Genomic DNA, 19771 nt, shown 5'->3' on the forward strand with positions numbered 1-19771 from the left:
GGAAGGAAGGAAGGAAGGAAGGAAGGAAGGAAGGAAGGAAGGGAGGGTAGTCATTTCTAACCAGCATTCTAAGTCATTTTCTTGTTGTACAAAAGTTAACTTCCACCTGCAGCAGACTTAATGAAGAAATGAATAACTTTTTAAAAAGCATTTGTATGTAAAGTTATCTGGATGATGTCAGTAAAACTATATGCCAATTGTCAACAACTGGTATTAGTCACAGACATTAATTCTTCTTTACTTAGGAAAAAGCACTTCATTAATCTGGTGTTTGTGCCAGATAAGTCACAAACTGTAGTGTATTTAATAATTGCTCAATTTCATATTTACATTATGAAATTTTAGTGATGATTAATTATTATTGTATATGTGTGCAGTTTTACTGAGAAAGGGTCTCTAATGATCCTACTATTAAAATATTGTCCCAGATAATTTCTATGTTTTGCCCAATTCAGACTGTCCTGTGAACAAAAATGTATATTTAATTATTAACACCTTTTTAACCTTAATTTCTACATTAGTGTAAAAGGTCTATTGATGCATTTCTTAAAATCAAGTTTTGGGTTGCTTAGGCTATTCTGGGAAAAAATTAAACCAATCCAATCTTTAAAAATTAATGGTTCTTATTCAGTTTCTCAACTTTTCTTTTTCTGCATCAACAACAAGCAGAAACAGAGAAAAGAGGTAACAAAGCTACAATGTCTCTGTGACATTTGGGATTACAAAATTCTCTAAGACATGTAATTCTGTTCACAATAATAGGTTGATTAGAAGTTTTGTTTATAGCTTTATTTATTGGTTATTCTTTTAAAGTACCCAATAAACTAAGTGCTAAGTTTCCTTTTGAAGCTGCCCATCTCATCTCACTGGGTGGGGTCACTTGGATTCAAATGATTGCCTTAGTGTAAGTAAGTAATGAGGTCATTTATGCATTATGTTATGTTATGTCAGTCACAACATCGTGTCCAACCCATCGCGACCCCATGGGCAACATTCCTCCAGGCTCTCCTATCCTCCACCATCCCCTGGAGTCCACCCAAGCTCACACTGACTGCCTCAGTGATAGCCATCTAGCCTCCTCATCCTCTGCTGTCCCCTTCTTTTGCCGTCAATTGTTCCCAACATATAGATTAGTATATTTTAATTATGCATTATAAGCACAGCCAACTAGATCTGTTTATACATACCAAGGCATGGGTCATCAGTGGAGCAAGACCTCAGAAGCCGACCAGTTCCAGTCAGCAAGGGAGAAGGTGAAGCAAAACCAGACAGAGGAGAATCCAGTGGACAGTTGTACCTACTTCCTCGGCTTTATACCCCAAACCTATTATTAACAAAGTTAAGGGATTTTTCTTAGCCAATCAACTGGAACAGGCTTCACGGGCACCCTTAGCACACCAAACTCTTGCAAACATCAAGCTTGCCTCATTCAGCCCAGGTCATGAGGGACCAGTCTGGCATGGAAGCCCAGGGCAAGTTGACATAACATCTACAAGTGGCCTACCAGACCTGTGTCAGCTCAGCCTCACAGAATGGACAGTGACAGGCACAGAAGGAAAAATGATTTCTTGTTAACCATTAATTGCAATGGGACTTAAGTATGAATAACAGAGCAAATCCTATACTGTCTCCTGAGAAGTAATCCAAATTGAGTTCAGTTAGACTCGCTCCCAAGTCATCATACAGGACTGCAGCCAAATGTGTCTGGTTACCCAGTGAGTATTGGTGGCACAGAACAGAGACACAGGTTTTTTAATTTTGCATTTTGTACCTAGGGATGTACAAGTTCAATCCCATTAAGCCCCATCAGAGCTTGGCCCATTCATACCACCCACCCACCTCCAAATGGGAATACGAACACATTTTTCTAGCAAAGCTTGCCTATTACCCAGTGACTGTCAGAAACACTTGGCCGGCTGCTGCTGATTTCTTGTTGCTCTTCCCAAGGGGGCTCTGCCGATGTTTGGCTTGCCCCTGGGTTTGTCATGCCATTAACATTCAGGTGACAGCAAGCCCAGGGTCAACTACTAATCCCTACAAGAAGCCAAGGCCTGCCAGGTAGAATAGAAGCTCAGAAATTAGGTGTATAAGCCTTTCCAAGTAAGTTGTGGTGGGTTCACATGACACTTCAAGCTCCTGCCTGTTGGAGAAGGGACTGGATGAACCATGTCAGTTTGTGGTAACCTTTATGCAGTAGGAAATAGGGGTGGGTGCATGGCTGAATTTACTGCATAGAGATTCTCAACTCAAGCTGTTAGCATTTGGTTCTCATTGGAAAAACTGAAAAAGTAGGCAAGCAAATGGACAAGGAGCCTGAAAGGATAGGAATACAGGCTGTAAAGACGAGACTTTATTACTAGACGCTCTCAGCAGCAGCTGGCGAAAATACAAAGTGCATTTACAAATGGACCATCTTGCTGGTGGACTTGCATCCTTACCAGGTTTCTTCCATTAGCCTACACAGCTCATGTGAGAAAGAGCTATTTCCCTCATAAGGATTATTTCTGCTTAAATAAATGGTGTTTATTACAATAATCCATCTTGCAAAAAATTCACTGTTAATGGAAGTTTGTGCATGTCATCTGTAGACAACACTCATGGCTGATTTTCCGTAACAGGCAGTTTTGCTGAATGGTTGAGATTCAGCTATGTCAAGTGTTTCCAGTTATGCTTTCCTTTGGATTTAATATAGTAAATGGATTTCCATACTGCACTTTTAAGCAGTTATAAACTATTCAGTTTAATGATGCAAACCTTGCTAGCCTTCTTTTCCTATTAAATCTTCACCTGTCTTCATTAGGAAAAGCAATGACAGATTCTATGGAGCACCTTTTCACTTAAAGGTGACAAACCTAAGAAAGCACAGTTGTATCCCACAGACTGCAAGAATATACAGTTCTGGTTTTTGTTGAATTATAAAGACTGCTTAAAGCATAGAACCATAAAAATCAGTAACCCATGCTAACTTTGCTTCTCTTTCAGCATTTCAAAATTTGAGGAACGATGCTGCTTCCTGTATGTCCTACATAATTCAGATGACTTTCAAATCTATTTCTGCACAGAACACCACTGCAAAAAGTAGGTGCTGCACATATTTATTATTTAAAACATTTTATTAAAATATGTACATAGCTTGCATGATTGTGCTACCTATCCTGTGGACTCTGCACTCGCAGCCAGCATGGCTCTTTGCATGCCAACTGGGCTCTGACCTTGTAAGAACATCTTTGGGTCTGGTTTGGTGTGAAACAGAGGACGAAAGTGCCACCATTCTCTGAAGATTCTTGGCAGTGCCTCAGCTGGTTTGCCTCATGAGTAGCAGAAAAACATTTAAGACCGCTGAAATAAGCCATCTAATGTTTTGGAGGGTTAAGGCGCACAAAGACAGTCTTTGCCTCTGCTGTGCTTCCATTGGATCACCATAATCCTCTGAGTTGGGGCACAGGGTCACCAAGGCCACTGGTGGTGTCCTAACCCTCATCTTGTGAGATCATTTTTGACCAACTGACGTATGAGATGTGGCTAAGTGAAGTGCATTTATACCAGAGTTAGCGCACTGCATATCATCAGAGTGAATCAAGAACCACAGTAAAGAATTATTATCATCATTATATTACATTTATATCCTGCCGCTTTTCCTTTTGTGAGGCACTCAAGATGGCTTACATAGTTCTCCTGAGTTCCATTTTAGGCACACAACACCTGTTAAGATAGCTTTAGGGCTAATAGTGCATGAATGCCCCAAAATCTCTCAGTAAATTTAATGGTAGCGTGGAAACCAGGATCCAGCTCTCCCATGTCTCACAAATGCAATCAATCAATCAATTAATAAATCTTCAGTCCAGTCCTCTAACCAGTAGGCTTCACTGTTATTAAGCAATTTTATTGAGAATATATTATCAAATTCATTTTTAATCTAAGCATTCTATTCTGTGCATTGGATAGGATAAGATGGTAGCAGTGGCAGAATTCTGAAACCTAATACCTCAGAAAAAGGGTCATTAAAAAAAAAAACCTCTCCCTTAAAAAAAAGAGAGGGCTATGCAAAACCTTACCACTTGATTGCAGGATGCCTTATTTTTACATAGGGCAACATTTAAAAAAAGATCCCTGCCCTGCCACCTAATAGACTTGTGGTTTTTCTCAGAATTCCATCAGGTCTGTCCATTGCACCTTTCTACATGGCATGTAGAACTCCTGAGAATTATACTTGTCAAATAAAAATAATCAACAGTCTTAAAAATAACAGTTATAGAAGCTAAGCTGTGCTTTCTGGTGAACTGATCAGCATTTATAAGCTACAAGCAAGCAGAGGATGATATTCATTAGGTTACTTTCAAAATTCCACCCATTCAAATTTCCCCCTGGCTTTTGAGGCTCTGAATTCCCTAATCTTGAGTACAAAGTAGTGTTAATATTATGGAAAATATCAGTCTTACAGTTCTGATTTCTGGGCATTGTTCAGATGCATCTCTCCATATCCTCTGTTTAGCAAGGTACAGGATGTGCATTTATTAACATATTGTGCAAAACAAAACAAAAAACTTTCATGCAATCACAAAGTTCTTTCCTGTGCTGGGCTGCAGTCACATATATGCGTGATTACACTGCAAAATGCAACATGTGTAAGATGAGGTACAATTGAAAGGTGGTTGCATCATCCAGAATTACTTTCTGAAGCTGCACTATCAACACATGAGGTAAATTGAAAGCAGTAGTCTAGTTTAGAGGTAACCTCAGAATGAGTGGCCATCCAGGTCCAGTTACTTTTCAAATCACATCAAACTCTTTTTGGCATGCGGCATCTTCAGTGTGTCCATGTGACCTGTGCAATTGGAACCTGTAAGGAAAAAGATAAACTAAACTTGGAAGGTGGTTGGAACAAAATACGGAGCAAAAGCAACCCATGGAACAATAATGAAGCAGATGGGTGAAATATATTTATCTCTGAAGACTAGGTGTGATGTACTTAGGCAAACTGATTTGTATCAGGAAATATATTCTTATTAGCTTATGTGCATAGGATTCTTTTGAAATGCACTCAACACACACACACACACACACACGTTTATTGAGTGGGAAGAGAGAATGGAGCGTCAAAACGTGACGCACACAATATTACAGTCATGAGCAACTGGAAAGGAGTGCTAACTACTCAGTTTCATTCTGTTGTAACGTTATTCTTTTCCTTTCTATGTCTTCTTGGTAGATTTTTTGTAATGGTTAATAGTATCACTGAAGAAATGGGAAAAAACACAGAAGAGGGTGAATGTGATGGAGACTCCCTGGAGGTACTAGAAGTCTTGCATTCTTGCCAATTATTGCAAATACTGCTACTACTGTGATCTTTCTAGATGGTGTGGGTGGTGCTGACGTGCATCTCTCTATCTCCTCAGAGATAGCTTGTTAAAAAAAGAAAGGAGGAGAAGAAAAAAAATTAGTGACTGCTGTCACTGGCATGGAACAAGACATTCAATACAGTGCCAATGTATTATTTACTAACTAGGGAGAAACAGAAGGGAAATATCGATCAGTAGCAGTCACGTAATTCCTGTGGCATATAATTACACTTTCAGATTGGTGTAAGCTTGATAAACTGGTGTAGCTGCGGCCACTAAAGGGTGGTTTATAAATGATAGAAATAAGTAGAAATTATGCCGTGTTTAGAAGATATGGTTCTTCTAGAGTGCCTGCAATGGCCAAAAATAAAAAAAAATCCATGTTGGCAATGATTAAGTTCACACGGGATATCGCTTCTCCCAGGTTTGACGTATCAGCTAGGTCACTTCCTACTGCAAAACAATATTTACTTGGAATATGTATCAGAATCACCGATCCCTTCTTCTTGTTCTCCTTTCTGCTGCAGTATGACTACGAATATGATGAGAATGGTGAGCGAGTCATTCTGGGGAAAGGCACTTATGGCATAGTTTATGCTGGACGAGATCTGAGCAATCAAGTCAGAATTGCCATTAAAGAAATTCCAGAAAGAGATAGCAGGTATGGTTATAGTTAATGCTGATGAATAGCGCTGTCTTAAATCAGCCGATTTAATTAGGGCATGTCTGCAAAAGTTACTAGCAGTTCTTCATACTAGGTCTTCATATACTTTACATTCTCACACTGTAGTCTCGTCCTTCCAGTAGATACGTTGGATGGCAACAATGAGAGTTGCAGTCCAACAACCTGGAGGGGACCAGGCTGGTGAAGGCCTCTGTAGTCACAGAAGGTGGTTGGACGTGGCTCGTGCCCTACTCAACTCTTATCAAGAGAAGGAAAGAAGGAGGGTAACCCCGCTCCACAGAGCTTGTTCACATCACAGAGATGCATACAGGCAAATGCTTTGCTCGTAAGAGTTCCTGTGCAGTTACTCGCAGAAGTGGATGATCCTGAGTGGTTGGGGACACACAGGGGCTGGGTGTGCATGTGTGCATGAAAGGCCTAAGGGTAGAACAAAGAAGTATCACTCAAGAAGCTAGCAAAGGTAGATGTTTTGTTAGCAGGTGCTTTGAAGTACAGAAATGGCAGAGGACATTCTTAACCCTTTCCCTGTCTGTGGTGCTTAGCTGGCATCTGCTTGTTGCTTTCTCTTCTGCAGGTTTCAGGATATGTTTATTCGCAGCAAACTGTACCTTGCTGTGGGGTGGGGAGGGACTTACCCCGGGGAGGAGCAATGGCCAAGGAAGGGGTTAAGCAACTACTAGTCCTCCACTACTGCCCTCTTCAAACTGCTCCCACCTGCAGAGCTGGAGCACATTGCATATAACATTAGTCCAACACATGTGAGAAATACTGTCACACATAATTTTTGGAGCATGAGATAAAGCTTATGGAAGCAAAGAAAGAGGTGAGGTGAGGTGAGGTAAATGAGGGAAGTGAAAGCACCCCTGCCTCCTACCTGTGCATAGCCCTTTTCAGCAGGAGGTGGGGGCCAGAGATCTGCTCAGTGGTACTGCTTGGTCCTTGAGGCAGCACCCCAAGTGAATCAGACAATCCCACCTCATGCCCAAGAGTAGACTTCTCAGGGATATGGAAGCTGGCGATCTGCTTAGCCTTGATGACCCACGATGACCGAGGTATCCCTTCCTCTTGCTTCCCCAGAGTAGGAGATGGAAGCACCTGGTCAACTCTCTTGTCCTCTCTGCAAGTCTCCTGCCCTGAGGAGTTCAACTTACAGTCTTGAAGGGGTTATGTGGAGGGGACTGCCTGCTGAAAGGAGACATCTGACAGCCTCCTGAAATTTCCCAGCTGAGCCTGACAGTTGAATTCCTGGTTCTACAGGCACTCTCCGCACATCTGTCAGAGAAAGGAGACTCATTCCTTCTCATGGTGACTGTGGGATACCACCTGGAAGAACAACAGAAGGGAGCAGAATACCCCTCCCAAGCCTAATTGTATGTCGGGTTGGTTATGAGTATTTTACAAAACAACCAACCCAACTGGCTTTTATCAGAGAGAATTGTCATGTCTTGGGGATCCAATTTATATCATCTGTAATCAGGCTCTCAAAAATACCCCATATGTGCAGACTGGTGCAGATGAGGCTTCCCATGCCCCTAGCTTCTGCCATAGCATTTCCATGAGGGTATGAGAAAAGCCGTAGAGAGAATGCCACTTTCCCCAGGGAAAATGCTGTATTTGTGTGGGAAATCCATCTACATGGGCAACATAATCTGCGCTTGTCCCATGCTGGTCCTGGCAACAGCATTGTCTGGAAGAGCGCTGAAGCACCCTGCACACCGAGGTCACTGCAGTGGTTCACTCGATCACTGAAACAGAAGCTGTCTTGTGTCTTAAATACTTAAGATGGTCAGTAACCTAGAAACGGAAATGCCAAAGGATATGAATGTACAGAATTGTTAAAATGTAACGAATCAGAGAGCCAGTTTTGATCATATTCCAGGGCCTGGCTTTTACTGTAAGCCACCTAGAGAATCCATTTGGATTAGTGGGTGGCATACAAATTTAAAAATAAATAAATAACAGTATCCGACACTGTACCGTCATTCAATTATAGGTAATGTAAACTGTTGCTAGTGCAATACTGAACCAACACTTCTGGAAATCTCAATTTGCACTAGAGATAGCTTGCACTGATGAAATATCATTTACATTGGTGGATACTTCTCCCAATCCAAAACCCAACTAATACTAACACAAGCAATGGGACATTTACTGTTCACACAAATAAACAACTGATCATTTGAGCAGGTGTGGAAGTTGCAAAAACTGAATATCATTGAAACAGACTCCATGTTTCAATTTGGATAGAAAAGCACAGAAAACATGCATCCAAATAGGATATGTGGGTAAACAAACTAGATTTGGGCTACATAATAATTCAAGGGCTGAGTATGTACTGAGTGTTGGTTGTTGTTGAAACATGGATTATTGTGTTGACTGAAACCAGTTATGCTTAACAAGCTGTAGTTCTTTAATCAGGAACAAACCATGTAAGAGAACCCATGGTTTATCGCTGGTTTGTGAACTGCGGGTTGTTCATTGCTGGGTTCAGTCAGTATGAGAACCCACAGTTTAATGGCGACTGCATGTTATGTAAACCCCACAAGAAACAGTATCTCTTAGTAAAGAGGAAGAAATATTATTGTACTTAAGGCAAATATCCATTGCTGACACATCCCATGAAACTTCAACTTTAAAAGCATTTCATTTATGTTGGATTATCCAACCAAAGAAAGAAACTTGAATTTAATGTTTAACTTCATTTTTGTATGCTAGTGGGATAATTATTTTATTTAGCATTCATGCTCTCTGCCTGTCTGTTTGCTCTGTATTATCATTTAGTTAAGAACCTATTTCCTTTTCACAAACACAGCTTGGGCAATTTCCCAGGTCATTTTACTTTGAAGTATGTTTTATCAGAATCACTATTGCAGGTTATATTACAGCAATACAATATACTGGGCTGCATGCAGTAAAAATGCTGATTGAAACCTTATAAAGTTTCCCTTTCCTTTAGATATTCTCAGCCTTTACATGAAGAAATAGCCTTACATAAGCACCTCAAACACAAGAATATTGTCCAGTATCTTGGCTCCTTTAGTGAAGATGGATTCATTAAGATATTCATGGAACAGGTACCAGGAGGTAAGAGATTTTATATTTAGCTCTCCTTTGGGCATTCTCTACTCCCATGCAAAACACAGATGCAAATCACAGATTGTAACTTTACTGAAAATTCTACATAGTGACATGTTGTACTTTCAGATACAGGGAATGCAAACTCGGTCACATGTTCAGTGAACATGTGAAGAGGGAGCAAGATCCTGCATGCTAGCTAATGTGCACAGAGCCTTGAATAGCCATGGGTTCAGCATGAAAAAGAACTGCCATGTGCGTGTGTAATTCTTCTGCAACATTAGGGATCCAGGATTTGCAATCTCAAAGAAGAGTGCTTGGTTCATAGAAGACTTTCTCATTAATGCCAGAAGTGTGTCTGAGACAGAAGGGATAGTAGTTATCGCCTAGCTTTCCCCACACACCTGTTCAGTCTTCACATGTGGGAGAAGAATGCCTATGTGCACTCATGGCTAGCAAAAAAATATTCTTTCTCCACTCCCCAGCTCGCCCTTCCCTGGCCTAAATGCTGCATGCAAGGACTCTAGCTGTATTTCCAGCTTTTTTTTTTAAATCACAGTCCTAAAAGGCTGGGGAATGGTGCCCCCTACATTCCTGAGATAGTATCTCAAAATAAGCTCCAGCTGATCACTGGAGGTGGGGTGATCTCCAGGTGGGGTTTCAGGTACAGCATGTAGCAAACAAGTAAGAACACATTTAATGTGCCTGAATACCCACCTAACAGAGCTCTGAGTGAGTGAGTCAGACCCATATTACACCCACATATTTGGTTTGACTCATTCGTTATCATAAATACACAAATTACGGAAGAGAGAGTGTTTCTAGAGAAAGGGCTTTTTCTGTTTCACATAGTCTGGATTAATTGTTAATGAGCGACCCTAATTTAGGAAACTCTGTTAATTTGACTTTTTTCTTCTAACTTTTAACAGTCTGATCTGACCTAATCTAATCCAAACAATGTGTTTCTTTTTTCATGAGTATAAACAAGAAAAGGTGTAATTATATCTTATTTTACATAATTTGGATAATGTCCGATATGCAGGATGTGCTATTACTATATTGTTCTTCCCAGTTTTGTTCAGTATATCTCATTTGTTTCCAAGTTGTTGTTCTTATCATCTATTATTGTCATCAACATTTTCCTGATATTATAGGTAGCCTTTCTGCTCTTCTGAGATCGAAATGGGGACCATTAAAAGATAATGAACAAACCATTGGATTTTATACCAAACAAATTCTTGAAGGATTAAAATACCTCCATGATAATCAAATAGTGCATCGAGACATAAAGGTGGGATTGTAAATGTAAATCTGCTGAATTATAGATGTAAATTTTTTGTTAAAAGAATTAAATCATGTTAATGATTCAGTGAACTTACTTGCTCTCTGAAGCAAATGGAAATGTCTATCTCCTCTTGATGTTTTTAGCCATCATAGATCATAGGTCACAGAGAACATTCATGCAGTGCAGTTCAGCAGCTGGAACTGAGAAAAATTAGACTCCGTTCTCAAGTTCATGAAGATGTGGTTATAATTCTTGATCAGGGTTCCCTATGGGCAGCTCTGGGCTCCCTCATTGACTAGATTTGCATACTCATCATAGGTAGCTAGCTACAGTGGGTCCTTGAGTTATCCAAATTCAGACCACTTACCAGTGGATGGCTTATTTCTCAGCAACAAGCCACCTTGACTATCTATGGCTTGTTCTAGGGTTGTTCAATCCACAATGGATTGTGTCCACCAAACCTAAAAAAGCTATTTCATCATGGGTCCCTGGGACTGGCTATCAAACCACAAGAGCAACAAATCCCGTCACCTTTGTGATTTTGTCCCTACCACTGTTTGTGACAGCCGTTCAATTGGAATGACCCTCCCTTTTCCAAATGACCACTCTGAAATGACCAACATGGGTTCATTATCCTTTGGGCTTGTTGTCCCAGAAAATTCTACAAGTTATGCAAAATAGATTGTGTTGGTTGGTTGGTTGGTCTTTTACAAGTGCACTTTTACAGTTGTCTGGTATGTATACTCTTGTGTTATCATTTTTATTGTTTTATTATTCTGGTTGTCAGAGGGAACAGAAAGGAAGTAGGTAACATGCATACACATTGACAAGACATGATGGCATACAAGCTAATTTGTGCACAGTTGCCAGGTGCCAGTTGTCAGTTGAAAATTTTCATCTTCCTCTGGTCTATAGCCTCTTCGGAAAGAGGAGATTCTAATCCCTTATCCTGACGCCACTTTTTACAGCTCTTTTTTTGGAGTACTTTCCACTGTGGTTACTGTTGTGTCTTAACAGTTATGCAAAACATGCACAGAAATATATGCAGTTAATGGTTAGGAAGTAAAAAGAAGAGAATTTGCATATCCATCAGGTAAGTGCACTGCAAGGGAACTGCAAGAGTGTGTGTTTGGAGGAAACATTGCTAAGGGTGATATTGTTCCTCTCCTCTTTTGATGCACCTACTTTTGCCACCATGTTGAGTAGGTCCACCTAACCCTCTGGGAAATCTTTCCTGGGAGTACAGAGTCTGCAGCCAAGGGAAGGGAACAATCTGTTGCATAAACTGCCTTCCACTTGCAGAACACTGAATTTTATAGAAAATGTTTTAGATACAACCTCAAATAATGCTAAACATAGGCAAAAATGGTAGAATCAAAACTTACTGTATTATCTGAAAGTCTCTTGACAAATAAAGTGGCAAATACTGCAAAATTTAGAATGCTTTTGAACAATGTTGCTTTTGAACACTATTTTTCAACACAATGTAACTGGATGGTAGACCCACAGGTACTATTTCTATTCAGCGATGAAGCTTCGTTGAAATGGACATGCAGAATAGCAGTGACATCCACTTAATTCTTTTATAGTCTCTTGTCAGCGCATTTCAGCATGCATGATAGCTGCTAATTGTTTTGCAACACGAACCATAAGATATGATAACGATCTCCAAATGTTCTTTCCTTCAGGGTGACAATGTACTTATCAACACATACAGTGGAGTGCTAAAGATTTCAGATTTTGGAACTTCCAAGAGGCTTGCTGGAATAAATCCATGCACTGAAACATTTACAGGTATGTTTCTAAGTACTTTGCAGGGCCTCCTACTTTTGAAGAAAAGGAAGAATATTCAGTTTAAATAGAATGATGGTGATGATTACAACATTGCACTTATATCCCACCTTTTTAGATAATACTTTCCAGAATTCCCAGTAGCTTTAAGTGCATACATAGTTTACATTATTTGTCTGTTTTAGAGAATACTGTCTCTTTTTTGATTCCACTGGTATACATATTTCAAAAAATACAGATTAAGTTAGGAACCCTGATAAGGGCTGGAAGATCCTATTGTTATTACTACATAACATTATTATATTGCAATTGCAATTTGCCTTTCCTCCTCTTGCAAGCAATGCAGGGCAGCTTACAAAGTTCTAATCTCCATTTTATTCCCTCAATAACCTTGTGAGGTAGGTTAGACTGGGAGTCTGTGACTGGCCCACACTCTCCCAGTGAGCAGCATGGCTTTGTGGGAACTGAACCCAGATCTCCTGCTTTCCAGTCCAGCACTCTTACCCACTACACCACACTGCACAGAATGACTTAAGAAGTTCCATTGAAATCATTGGATAATGTATTCAGGAGTGTGCGCTTATCATTCACATAGTTTTGGGCATCTAATAAGTAGTAACCATCTGTCTTGGTAGCATGCAGAGCAATTTCCTCCAATATTTTTATTATTTATTTATTTATTTATTTTTCTATTTATATCCTGCCTTTTCCTACAAAGGGCTCAAGGCAGCTTACATCATTCTCCTTCTCCATCCTATCCCCACAACAACAACCCTGTGAGGTAGGTTGGGCTGAGAGTCTGTGACTGGCCCAAAGTCACCCAGTTGGCTCCGTGGCTGAGCGGGGACTAGAACCCGGATCGCCTGAGTCCCAGTCCCACGCTCTTAACCACTACACCACGCTGGCTCAATATTATCAGCAACATTCTTAATTTCTATATCAAGGGAAATCCAGACTTCTACAGTAGCCTTCCTACTTATGCAGAGACATTTTGATCTGGCTAAAGGCCAAAAGAATGCACATCCATAGGTGGGTACAGAGATATGCACATATTCTTCCCTTGTGTATCTGAGCACGCAGGAACACCATGCACACCAGGGGATAACAGCATCTTCCTTCTGTTAAAAAGAATGGATTCAGTAGAGAATCCAAATTTTATATAAATAGAAACAGCATAAAACTAAGCTTAAATCAGTGGAGCTCCAAAATACAGTGGTACCTTGGCTCACGAACTTAATCCATTCCAGGACTCTGGTCGTGACCCAAATTGGTTGTGATCCAAGTTAAATTTCCTCATAAGGTTCAATGTAAATAAGGTTAATCCCTTCTGTAACCATTTTTTCAATAAGAAAAATGTGAAGCAAAGTGACAACAGCAAAGATCGCAGCCATCTCCCCACCTCCTATCCCAAGCACAAGCACGACCATTTCCCCGCCCTCCCCCCCAGCACAACCGGGATCGCGCCTGTCATCCCTGCAGGTGCCCATCATCCTGGTGCGCTGGGGGGTGCGGGGAGAGATGGACATGATTGCAGGCGCACTGGGGGAGGAAGAGATAGGTGCAAACAGCGCACTGGGGGAGGGAGAGACGGGCATGATCTTGGCCATCTCCCCCCTGCCCCCAGCACGATCGCGGCCATCTCCCCACTCAGGGGTGGGGTGGGGAGATGGCCGAGATTGCGCCCAACTTTCCTGTAGCAGCGCACTCTGGATCACACATGCCTTCCCTGCATGAATGCAACTGGAATCGTGGCCATCTCCCCACTGTAGGGGCGGGGAGGCTGGCTGCGATCTTGGTCGCCCCCCAAAGCGGTGTTTGTGACCCAAGTCAAAATTTTTCAGAAATGTGTGTTCGTGACCTGATTTGTTCTTGAACCAAGGCGTTTGTGAGCCGAGGTGCCACTGCAGAGTTAACTGCAGTTTAAATCAGATGAGTGCACTCTATTCATAAAGGCAGCCTTTCCCAACCTCAGATCTCCAGCTGTTGCTGAACTACATCTCCATCCCCAGCCAGCCTGGTCAATGGACATGCAGATTTGGGATGATAAGAATTGTAATCCAGCAACATAAATAGACCCAGCTTTTGGAAAGGCTGAGTAAGAGTGTTGGACTGTAGCTGGGTTCAAATCCTCAACCAGCTATAAAGTTTACCCTGGCCTAGTCACTATTTCTCTACCTAACCTACTTCACAGCTTTGAGAGGACCAGATGGAAGAAGGAGAACCACGCATGCTGAGTGGAGCTCCTTGGGAAAAACTCAGAAATATAAATGTAATGAATGCTGAATTAAAACATGTAGTAAGAGCAACAATGCAACTGAAAAAAAACCTGCACTATGAACTCAGGTTCCTGATATTGAGCTCATCCCTAGCATGCGCTAGGGTTGGGTTCCCCAGATGGCCATGCTCCTTTTCTTTGGCCCCTTCATTCTCCACCCCTCAACCACTGATCAGTTGGTGGTTTCCAACTTTGCACAGCTTTATTCCATTTTCAAAGATTGGCATCCCTATTCTAAGGCTTAGCAACAGTCAGTAATTGAATTTGGGCTGAAAGAGCTTTCCCACACTCTTACAACAATTAGTGTAAGTTTATTTGTGCCTGCATCACAAAGCGAACAGTACACATTTCATTATAAATAACCACTCCTAGCCTCTCATCCTGCTCCCACTTCTAAATAACCATCCTATTTTTGCAAGAGTGTTGTAAGAATTCCTGAGATAACAACCTCCTTCAGACTAAACAGTATGGAACTGTGAATCATGGCTTGTTGGAGCAAGAACAGGCATTGTGCCCATGTTCTCCTTCCTTTTTTCTCTTGGGCACTACATCATAATGCTTCAGAGATTTATTAAACCATAGTTTCCTATCTAGATTTATATCCTGCCTTGAATTAGAGATTAAACCAAAGTTTTCTGGTTCAAATGTAAAGAGGAATGACGATAACCTACAGTAAACCACCAAAAGGACAAGGATGGGTCACAAGAACAAAATGCATTCTCGGTTCAATAGATCCATTGGTTTATTTGACAAACATTGTTAGTTTTGATCCAGGCCAGTGCAGAAAAAATGCTTTGGAAACTCTTCAGTACCACGGAAATGCAAAGGATTATTATAAAAATATTCTCTTGACTTCTGGAAATGTAACTGTTCACTGTATGCCTTCTTGCAGTGTTAGTGTTAATCAAAGAAATTCCTGCCTAAGTGAATACATCTGTTTTAATAGGTACTCTTCAGTATATGGCACCAGAAATAATTGATAAAGGACCCAGAGGTTATGGAAAGGCTGCAGATATCTGGTCCTTAGGCTGCACGATTATTGAAATGGCCACAGGAAAGCCTCCCTTTTATGAACTGGGCGAGCCACAGGCAGCGATGTTTAAGGTTAGATTATATTTAAAAGTGCAAGAATTTTGTAAAAGTTATGATATCAAAGTAAAAGGCTGAGCTGGACAATAACCATGACATGATACTCAGCACTGAACACTGATTCCATGTAATGTTGCATTTTAAGGATAAGACCTGCCTTTGCAATGGAAGATGTGCCTGACGGTTTTTCTTCTGCATTTATCAGGTGGGAATGTTCAAAATACATCCTGAGATTCCTGAATCCATGTCTGCAGAGGCAAAAGCTTTCCTGTTGCGCTGTTTTGAACCAGATCCAGACAGGAGAACCTGTGCTAATGAGCTTCTTGTAGATGACTTCTTAAAAGTCACAAGCAAAAAGAGGAAGTCCCAGTCAAAGCTAACAGGTAAAAACAGACTTAGGTCTGAGAGAACTTAAGGTTATTAGGTTCAGCTAAGCACTGATGACCTCTCTGGTGGATATACAAGTACAGAATTCATTGATGTACTTGGAATATGACTTTTAGTTATCAGGTTGCATTTAAGTTGTCCAACAAATGCTTTTAGAATCTTGATGTTGGTTAACTGTTGTCAAACTGTTGTTTCTTCTTGAAAACACAACTAATTCCACTGTTTTGTCAGTGGAAACAATCAGCTTTCAGTGGATCAATACTGTGTTAAGTGTTTGTCTTTGCTTTATAGTGTGTCAAATGTTCTTTAATCTACAGTTAAGGAAATTGCATACTATAGTCTGTTCAGATTTTGTTTATTTTCTGTGATTATTATCAAATTACCTGCTTCCTGTTCCACTTCTTGAATGAAGGCTATTTTTAATGCTGTTCTTTTATTTTCACAGCACTCTCAGTTGGATCAAATGGTGAGATTAACATTTAGATTCTTCTTACATTCTTCATATGCTTAAGAAACCTAAGAATACAAATGTTTATAGAGCCGTAAGTGGCCACAATCACATTTCAAATCAGGTCGCTGGAGCCAAATAAGTTAAATGCTCTATTCCTAATACTGCTTGTGGGCAAAAACCAGCAAGACTTCAGCTTGCATAATCAGAGTTTCCCTTCTCTCCCTGTTGCATGCTGCCCCAAATCTGATCTGGAACAGATCTGGGAGAATTCTCTGCCAGTGGGCTCTGCTTTGCCAGTGGAAGGATAGCATTTAAGCTTATCTGGCTTAAATCATTACCTAAAGCCGCAGCCCTGTAAGAATCAAAAATTCAGTTTAAAGCTAGCATGCTTCCGATCCAGTTCTAAAAGTGTTCTCTTTGTCCAATTGTTAAATTAATTCTTCAGAAATTAATTTTATGTGGTTTTACTAAATAGCTACCTGGAAAAAAGAGAACTAGCTCTGTTTCAATAATTTGTCCTTTCCAAAAGCATGACGGATAGTGCAATCCATCCTGCTATGCTAGCACGGCTCCCAGATTTGTGGATGTGGCTGGGGATTTCTATTGCATGCCATGAACCCTTTCTTTCCAGCCCAGTCACCTTTCTCTGGGTGCAGCTCCCTCTGTCCAGCTATTATCTCTTTTCCCAGAGGCCCCAGCACACAATGCCATGTACACTAGAGGGAATGGATCGTACCCCATAATTATTGCAATGCACTTTCTCTGCAAGGCTTGATTATACTAATTGTCTGGTTTCTCCCACTTCCTTGAGCAGAATATCTTCGAAGCATATCTTTGCCCGTGCCTGTTCTTGTGGAAGATACAAGCAGTAGTAGTGAATATGGTTCAGTTTCACCTGACACGGAATTAAAGCTTGATCCCTTCTCTTTTAAAATGAGAGCCAAATCCTGTGGAGAGAAAGATGCCAGGGGGTTTAGATCTCTTTTTCTAAGGTAAAAATCCGCCTGATGTCTGTGTTAATGCATGACAAAGGAAAGCAAATCCTTCAGATAAATCGTAATGGTTTTTAATAGCTGTTCCTAATGTTAAATATTTGCAGCATCCCAGATGAGAATTTTGAAGACCACAGTGCTCCTCCTTCACCCGATGAGAAGGATTCTGGCTTCTTTATGCTCAAAAAGGATAGTGAGCGAAGAGCCACCCTTCACAGAATCCTCACGGAGGACCAGGATAAGGTGGTGAGAAATCTGATGGAAGCCTTAGCACAGGTAAAGAAATACCTGTAGTATGTTCAGCATGGATTATTTTTAAAAAGTCTTGGGTCCAGATTTTGTGATCCCAGTGCTTAGCATATCACAAAGGACAAGCTTCTGTAATACTGCTGTAAATTTTTGGTGCATTTGTTTAGGGTCAGACATTCAGAAACTATCCAATGATTGAGGACTTGGTGGTTGTTATAGTGGGGAAATATAATTAAAGTATCCTTTAGGCTTGAACTGTAATATGGACTATGGAAGGCATCCTAGAATTCTGCATAACCATTACCCAAATGATGAAAATTAAGTGTGGTGTCATTATCTAAGCAGAAACATTTCTTCTAAATATTTGGTATAAATAACCATGGTTTAAAGAAGATGTAAAAAGTTGAAATTTAGATGAGTAAAATACAGTTTGGCACAATGCCTGCATGAATTTCCCTCAAGTGTCTGAATCTCTAGTAAATGGAATCTCTGTGCTTTGGAGCTTTTTTCTTCAGTCACCAAAGGCTAGTATTTCAATACAAAAGTAGGAACGGAACACTAGAAAGCTAAATCATGTAGATTTTATAGAAAGTAAAAGAAATACGACTGTCAAACTATGAATTCTTAATGTAGTGACAAATGATACCTTATCTGTTCAGGGACATACTTGGACATAAACAGAGAAATACAAAAACGTGGGTGCTATTTTTGTATATTCTATAAAAATATATGCATACATATTTGTGAGTATGCTTTAATACATTAAACATGAAGACAAAGAATGTGCTTCTAGACAGAGGACTCCCAGTGCCCCGCATAAGAGGACACTGTGCGACGATTCCATCTCTCTTTTTCTTTAATGAATTTTCAGTGGTAAGAAAAAAGATGGAAGAAGCTGTGGGAAAAAAGAGGAAGACCACAACATCCAGACTTTCTATTAAATTCTGTGAATGAAGCGTGGTCTGGAAAGACCCTCTGTTGCTTTATATTAGCAGACATCAAAATGTATTGAGTTATCTCCAGACAGGCAGACATGTGGCTCATTATCAACTATTCAAAACACCCATGATGCTTTGCAGTGTGCCTTCTTCACACATTCACAGAAAATATATTCAAGTTTCTCAGTCTTAGCTGAGAAGTTTAGAATATAAATTGCAACGCGTAAACGTGATGTGTCACGGATGCAAAAAGGCGATGAGCTAGAAGCTGTAACAGGTTGCTAGTTCCATTTTTGTCATGTTCTTTGAGCCACACTTTACGTATAGATCCCAACTTTATCGTTGGGAATAAAATGAAAACTATCCTTTTTAATGTACTCTTGGAAATAGTATTTTGATAAACGTTTATCGTTTCAGTGGCTAGTAATGTGTTACTGCGTAGTTTAGAAAAATAATGCATTGACATTAAAATCAATACTAGTAACTTGGCCTTTTTCCATCACCCTGCCGCTGTGATTTATATAATGCTTCTCTTTAAGTCTAGAACAGCTTTCTCAAAATCATCCTAAGAGCAGAAGAAGAGCCATGTTTGATCAGCCCACACATTTAGCTAGTCTGGCATGCTCAGGACAATAGCCTTCTCCTGCTTTAGTTTGCCAGTTATTCTTTCTTACTGCATCCTGACTGCAACAGTATGTAGACCACCTTGACCCTTGCTGTGCTCTCTGATCAGGGACCGTGCTATCTTTTTGTGTACATTGCCTAACTAAATGAGCACTGTGGATGTGTAAGATGCACTTAGCAGCTTGCAGCAACAGCAGTTGAACTAGTGGTTCTCCTGTGCAAGTCCTGCTGAGCTGCATGGATGGAGGTTGCACAACCGCAGTGCCTCGCCGTGGGTACAGGTGGGATGCGCACTTCACGTTTTCACTGTTGTCTCATGACTCTAGAGGTGCAGTTAGCTGCTCTTTATCATTCCAACAGGGAGCCGAAGAGCCTAAGCTGAAATGGGAACACATCACAACTTTAGTTGCCAGTTTGAGGGAATTTGTCAGATCAACAGATCGCAAGATCATCGCAAATACACTTTCAAAACTGAAGCTGGAGCTGGACTTTGACAGTCATGGCATCAGCCAGGTTCAGCTGGTACTCTTTGGTTTCCAAGACGCAGTGAGTACACTCCTTTGCCTGCTCTTTTTTAGTTGCCAGTAAATC

General features: G+C 40.6%; 1 protein-coding gene across 2 annotated transcripts in view; it reads left to right on the forward strand.

The window, feature by feature from the left end:
• The window catches only part of MAP3K5 (mitogen-activated protein kinase kinase kinase 5), a 117858-nt gene that overhangs the window by 82024 nt on the left and 16063 nt on the right, over positions 1 to 19771 (forward strand). For both annotated transcript variants that reach the window (XM_044423855.1, XM_044423844.1), the window contains exons 13-24: positions 2983 to 3078; positions 5210 to 5291; positions 5867 to 6000; positions 8981 to 9108; positions 10254 to 10390; positions 12073 to 12178; positions 15397 to 15554; positions 15745 to 15922; positions 16372 to 16392; positions 17192 to 17369; positions 17477 to 17645; positions 19541 to 19726. In XM_044423855.1, the coding sequence (XP_044279790.1) occupies positions 2983 to 3078; positions 5210 to 5291; positions 5867 to 6000; positions 8981 to 9108; positions 10254 to 10390; positions 12073 to 12178; positions 15397 to 15554; positions 15745 to 15922; positions 16372 to 16392; positions 17192 to 17369; positions 17477 to 17645; positions 19541 to 19726 (1573 nt within the window). The remainder of the gene's footprint in view (positions 1 to 2982; positions 3079 to 5209; positions 5292 to 5866; positions 6001 to 8980; positions 9109 to 10253; positions 10391 to 12072; positions 12179 to 15396; positions 15555 to 15744; positions 15923 to 16371; positions 16393 to 17191; positions 17370 to 17476; positions 17646 to 19540; positions 19727 to 19771) is intronic.

This window comes from Varanus komodoensis, unplaced genomic scaffold, assembly GCF_004798865.1.
Source record: "Varanus komodoensis strain SLA01 unplaced genomic scaffold, ASM479886v1 scaffold1, whole genome shotgun sequence".
NCBI lineage: Eukaryota > Metazoa > Chordata > Lepidosauria > Squamata > Varanidae > Varanus > Varanus komodoensis.